At 51.2% G+C, this 5,646-nt stretch overlaps 1 protein-coding gene across 4 annotated transcripts in view; it reads left to right on the forward strand.

Moving 5' to 3' along the window:
• The window catches only part of Acacb (acetyl-CoA carboxylase beta), a 140,738-nt gene extending 135,423 nt beyond the window's left edge, over nucleotides 1-5,315 (forward strand). For all 4 annotated transcript variants that reach the window (XM_008848966.3, XM_029554017.1, XM_029554016.1 and 1 more), the window contains 5 exons: nucleotides 729-841; nucleotides 2,006-2,160; nucleotides 2,740-2,910; nucleotides 3,029-3,165; nucleotides 3,704-5,315. In XM_008848966.3, the coding sequence (XP_008847188.1) occupies nucleotides 729-841; nucleotides 2,006-2,160; nucleotides 2,740-2,910; nucleotides 3,029-3,165; nucleotides 3,704-3,830 (703 nt within the window). In that variant the 3' untranslated portion in view covers nucleotides 3,831-5,315. The remainder of the gene's footprint in view (nucleotides 1-728; nucleotides 842-2,005; nucleotides 2,161-2,739; nucleotides 2,911-3,028; nucleotides 3,166-3,703) is intronic.
• The last annotated feature ends 331 nt before the right edge of the window (nucleotides 5,316-5,646 follow it).

Genomic DNA, 5,646 nt, shown 5'->3' on the forward strand with positions numbered 1-5,646 from the left:
AGATATGTCCTCTTTCCTCCATGCACAAACCCTCATACACACACACACACACACACACACACACAAAGAGTCATAAAACATGCAAAGAAATAAGCAAACATTAAAAAAAGTAAAAGAGTGGCTGGCAAGATGGCTCAGCAGGTAAGGTGCTTGCTATACAAGCTTGTCAACCTGAGTTCGATCCCTGGATCCCAAGTAAAGATGGAAGGAGAGAACAGACTCCACAAAGTTGTCCTCTGATTTCCACACAGCTGCCCATACATGTACCATGCACACACAATAAGTATTTTTAATTAATTAATTAATTTTTTTATTTTATGTGTATGAGTGTATCACCTGCATGTATGTAAGTGCACCCATGTTGTACAATGCCACAGAGGTCAGAAGAGGGCGTCAGATCCCCTGAAACTTGGAGTTACCAATGGTTGTGGGCTACCATATGGGTGCTGGGATTTGAACTCAGGTATTCTGTAAGAACAGCCAGTGTTACTAATCGCTGAGCCATCTCTCCAGCCCTAATAATATTTTTAAAATCCCTCCATCCTTCCTTCTGTGTAAGTAAAAACAGAGACCCAGAGAGGGGAAGTAACTTGCCCAAGGGTGCACAGCCCCTTGGGGGAGCTTCTGAGACCCAGATCTCCCAGCTCTCTGGCCCTCAGTTCCCACCACCTCAACTAGTTGTCATTTGCATGACAATACCTCACACTCCTCTGTCTCCTCTTGTTCAGGGGGGGTGTCCTGGAACCAGAGGGCACAGTGGAGATTAAGTTCCGGAAGAAAGATCTGGTTAAGACCATGAAAAGAATGGACCCAATGTGCAAGAAGCTCCTGGAACAGTTAGGTAAGAGAGTCACAGAGGTGCCACCTGCAGGTCAGCAGGGGCCCTGGGCTCCATGCGCAACTGTTCTAAGGAGTTCAAAGGGAACCAAACATAGCTGTAAAATCTGTGAGACCCAAACCTCCCTCATGCCCAACTCAGCCCCTTCAGGGTGGCACCAGAAATGCTGGGACTGGAAGCATTTCAAATGCCAGGCACCGTAGGTATATTTGTATGTGTGCCACCGTGAGATGTGGGGAGGGGACCCAGGCCTAAACTTGAAATTCATTTGATACATAGCCTGATGGTGACTTCACTGTGTTTTGACCACAGCCCAATCCCCTGGGCTCAGGTATAGAATGTTCCACTGAGGTACCCCTTGGTGCTCCCAGAGTTTCAGGCTTGGGAGAATTTTGGATTTTGGATTCTTGGATTAGATATGGTCATCCTGTAATCCCATAGTCAGTTTATTGCTCAGCACACACAAAGTTTGTTGGGGCCAACAGGAAACAGCAGAATTTGGGTGACAAAAATGTCCATTTAGAATCCCTGATCAGGAGAAAGAATTTTACCAGTGTGTTGCTTTACTTCTAATCTTTGGTGTCATCTCCCCGAGATGTTGCTGTGGTGGCAATGCCTTTATAACCAGGCTGGTCACATGTTTGTTATAGTGTGTGATTCCTTGGGATTGGATGCTGATGATGACACAGGCCTTGGTGATTTGGGCCTGTGCTCCAAGTCTCTGGGTTTGTGTGGAATTTGCATTTTGTCTTGAAGTCTTGGTTAGGAATCTCTGACTGCAGATCCACCTTCTTTATTATACAAGCCTGTCTTCCTTAACTTTCTCTCAGCTGAGCTTCGATGGCTTCTGTATTTATTTCAAGGACTCTGTCATGGAGTTAGCATATTCCCCATTGTATTTTATCATAAGTATTAAGACAGCAACTGATGGTATGCTTCAAGCCCAAGCCTAGAGCTGCACACAGATGCTGTCTTGGTACTAAGCACATTCATGAGGCTCTAAGCAACTTGATTTACGGCCAGTATCAATAGTGTTGCCCAGACCTCTCACAAGACAAGGCCTTTTGTTTTTGTGGCCTTTAATAAAAAACCAACCCTGCACCCCAGCCCCACTCAGCATCTTCCACAGTCCCCTGAATTCCTGACCCTCTGCCTGCTCACCTGCAGGGACTGCCCAGCTGCCTGACAAGGACCGAAGGGAGCTGGAAGCCCAGCTGAAGGCTCGTGAGGACCTCCTGTTCCCCATCTACCACCAGGTGGCGGTGCAGTTTGCTGACCTGCATGACACCCCAGGCCGAATGCTAGAGAAAGGAACCATCTCTGTAAGATTCCCCAGGGTCACAGGCCTCATACATAGAGGAGACTTTCCATCAGGGATTTGGGATGGAGCCAAGCTGATGCTCGGAGGGCTCTCAGGACCAGTGAATCCAGTTGGATCTGAGTGTGTCAGTAGGAGCCTGTAAGGAGTGCCAGTAGACTCAGGGAGGCCCAGGTTTCTGAAATGCTGGTCTAACTCGTGTTGGGATGGATCTGTAAGCTTGTACCTGCGTGAGGCTTGAAGCCCTTGTTTGCATTGGCATTGCTCCCTAAAGAGGGCATCCCATGCCCACTGGCCTATGCCCTTATCTAACCACGTTTCTTATGGGAACCAACCTGAACTTGTACTGTGTGTCAACAGAGGTAGCCACCAGGTTAGTGCAGGGGGGCATTGCTGGCCTGTGACCAGGCACTATGGGGTTCTGCAGGGCTCTTCAAGGCACCTTCCTGGACAAGACCTTGTCCTTCCTGGACATGGCATCCTTTCCTATAGGATAAGGTGGGCACAAGCAGCTGGTCTGGGGCATGATCTTGGCCATCCCTTCCCTCCCTCATGGGTGCTCAGGCAGTGCCTGTCCACACAGGACGTGCTGGAGTGGAGGACTTCACGCACCTTTCTCTATTGGCGCCTGCGCCGGCTGCTGCTGGAGGCCCAAGTAAAGCAGGAGATTCTGCATGCCAGCCCTGAGCTGAGCCATGAGCACATACAGTCCATGCTGCGCCGCTGGTTTGTGGAAACAGAGGGCGCCGTCAAGGTGGGTCTGAGTGGGGCAAGGGGAGTATAGGGGATGGCAAGCACTGGGAACAGTGGGATGGCCAGCTGCTGCCCCTGCAGCAACCCCACCTGAGGCAGCCTGTGCCCCTTGTTCCCAGGCCTACCTGTGGGACAACAACCAGGTGGTGGTCCAGTGGCTGGAGCAGCACTGGCCAGCCAGGGACAGCCTACACTCTGCCATCCATGAGAACATCAAGTGCCTGAAGCAGGACTCTGTCCTTAAGACCATCCAAGGGTAAGTGAGGCCATACCCAGACCCCGGCTCACTGGCCTGTTATGACTGGCCTGGTCTCATGGGTTAGGTGATAGCCCAGCATGACCATACTCCCCCAGGACAGAGCAGTGATCAGGGAGAGGCACAGAGCCAGGTCTATATGGTCAACTATCTTGTGTCACAGACTGTGTCTGGTTAGTTAGGGGGACGCACATTTCAGACCATTGAATCTGAGGGTTCTGGCATCCATCCTCATCAGCCTTCCTACAGCCTCCAAGGGGGTGGGTCATAGGACAACTGGGACCCCATTTAGGGCATGAAGCTGTGGTTCATGGGTGTGCCATGCCTCAGGTCACATTATATAACCAGTGACTGGCAAGAGTTGTGGTAACTGAGGCATTCTGATCTCTAGGCCATAGTCCCTTCTACCCACAGGATTGTCACTCCCCAGTGCAACAGGAGGGACTCAGGGGCTCTGGCTTCTGGCCCTGTACAAGGGTGCTGCCAGCGAGGAACCACCAAGTGACGGGGTAACCCGCCCTTCTTTCTCCTTCCCTAGTCTGGTTCAGAAAAACCCAGAGGTGGCCATGGACTGCATTGTGTACCTGAGCCAGCACCTCAGCCCTGCTGAGCGGATACAGATTGTTCAGCTGCTGTCTACCACAGAGAGCCCAGCTTCCCCCTGAGCAGCTCTGGATTTCCCCAGGACCCTGGGCCACAGAAATAGCCACACAGCAGTCCCTTGCAGGACCCTGGAGGCTAGCTTTAGGAAAGGAAAGCAATCCTGAGCACTTCGAAGGCAGAGCTGCTGGTCCCTGGGGCCCTTGCTAGGCAGGAAGGAGTGTGCCCCCCCCTGCCACCACCGCCTGGGGACCGCTGGATTTGTCCCCACAAACAACTGCTAGGTCAGTCACTCAGCTAAAGCAAACAGCCTGAGTCCCTTGTGTTCTGCCTGGCATGCGGGTCCAGGTCTCTTCAGCTGGTTGTCTGATCACTGGACACTTTTATTTTTGTTTTTCACTCAGCAACTTGAGTCTTTTAGTAAACAGGCACATGAAAACAGATTCACACCAGACCCAAGAGAACCTATTTTTGTAAGAAGGCTTATTGAATACTGCCTAATCACTCAGGTCAGGGTAGGAATGTTGTTGTTAGGATTATTATTATTATTATTATTATTATTATTATTATTATTATAAAATAGGCAAGTGTGGTGGCATACACCTTTAATCCCAGCACTTGGGAGGCAGTGGCAAACAGATCAAACTCTATGAGTTCGAAACCAGTCTGGTCTACATAGGAAGTCCCAGACTAGCCAGGACCCTAGCTCAAAAAAAAAAAGGCAGAATGGTATTTTGTCCTTTAAGTGGCCCTACGGAGTGAGGAGGACCATCCCTTTAGCAGTGATTCTTCAGAGAGAAAGGAAAATGGCTCTGCCTGCCCCTCCTCCCCAAGTGGAACAAGTACTGGCCCTCCCACCATGCTTCCTGCAAGACTTACCACCCACACAGGTCACAGCCTGAATGCAGAGAAGCCCTCCCCAGACTCACAGCAAGCTGCCTCTGTGGTCAACACTACACCTTCTGAGGACCCCTGAGTCCATGTACTTTCTCACCGTGTTGTTTTGATATCCAGGGTGGGAACCAATGGCGCTGGCCCTTGGTGACCCAGGACTGTGCTGCAAGCGCCCTGTGGGCTCTGCGATGTTCCTGCCAGTACTCACAAGCCATGCAGTGTCAGGGTCTGAGATGCTCTGTGCCAGTGGTAGGGGCTAGGAGAGTTAGCCGCCACCTGCTGCCTTGGTGGGCTGTGTGTCTAAAGATACCAAGCATCGCTCCAGGCTGAGGCAGCAGGCAATTATCAAACCCTCCACAAGCCAGGATGCTTGAAGATGTCTGGTTTAAAACAAAAATGTCCAACATTTAGCCAATGACAGCCCTGGAAGGTGAAGGTGGGGCAGGGCTGGGAGGGGTGGGAAAGTGGAGTGGATTCCTGTCCCACCTGGAGCTGGGCAGGGTGGGGATCACTGCTGCTCTAGAGAGTGAAGGGTTCTTCAAGTAAGGCACTCTTGGTTTTGGAGGAAACTCAAGCCCATGTCTAGCTGCCTCCTTGAACGTTCTGGTGGGCTGAAGAGTCTGCCCGGAGCCTGCAGAATAAACTATTTTTTGAAGGAAATCTTTTGGCCTTGACTTACTCTGTGGATCAGAAAAGCCCAGCAGGTGGTGGAGAGAAGTGGGTTCTCAAGCTCTTCCTCTTCCCAAACATTGGAAACTTTGTGCACACACTGCACTAGAGGGAGGGAAAGAAGAAAAGAGAGAGAGGGAGGGAAAGAGGGAGGGAAGGAAGGGAGGGAAGGAGGAGAGGAAGGAGGGAAGGAGGGAGGGAAGGAGGAGAGGAAGGAGGGAAGAAGGGAGGGAAGGATGAGAGGAAGGAGAGGAGAGAGGGAAGGAGGGGAGGAAGGAGGGAAGGAGGAGAGGAAGGAGGGAAGGAGGGAGGGAAGGA

This window comes from Nannospalax galili, unplaced genomic scaffold (assembly GCF_000622305.1).
Source record: "Nannospalax galili isolate Female #2095 unplaced genomic scaffold, S.galili_v1.0 scaffold103, whole genome shotgun sequence".
NCBI classification, from domain to species: Eukaryota; Metazoa; Chordata; class Mammalia; order Rodentia; family Spalacidae; genus Nannospalax; species Nannospalax galili.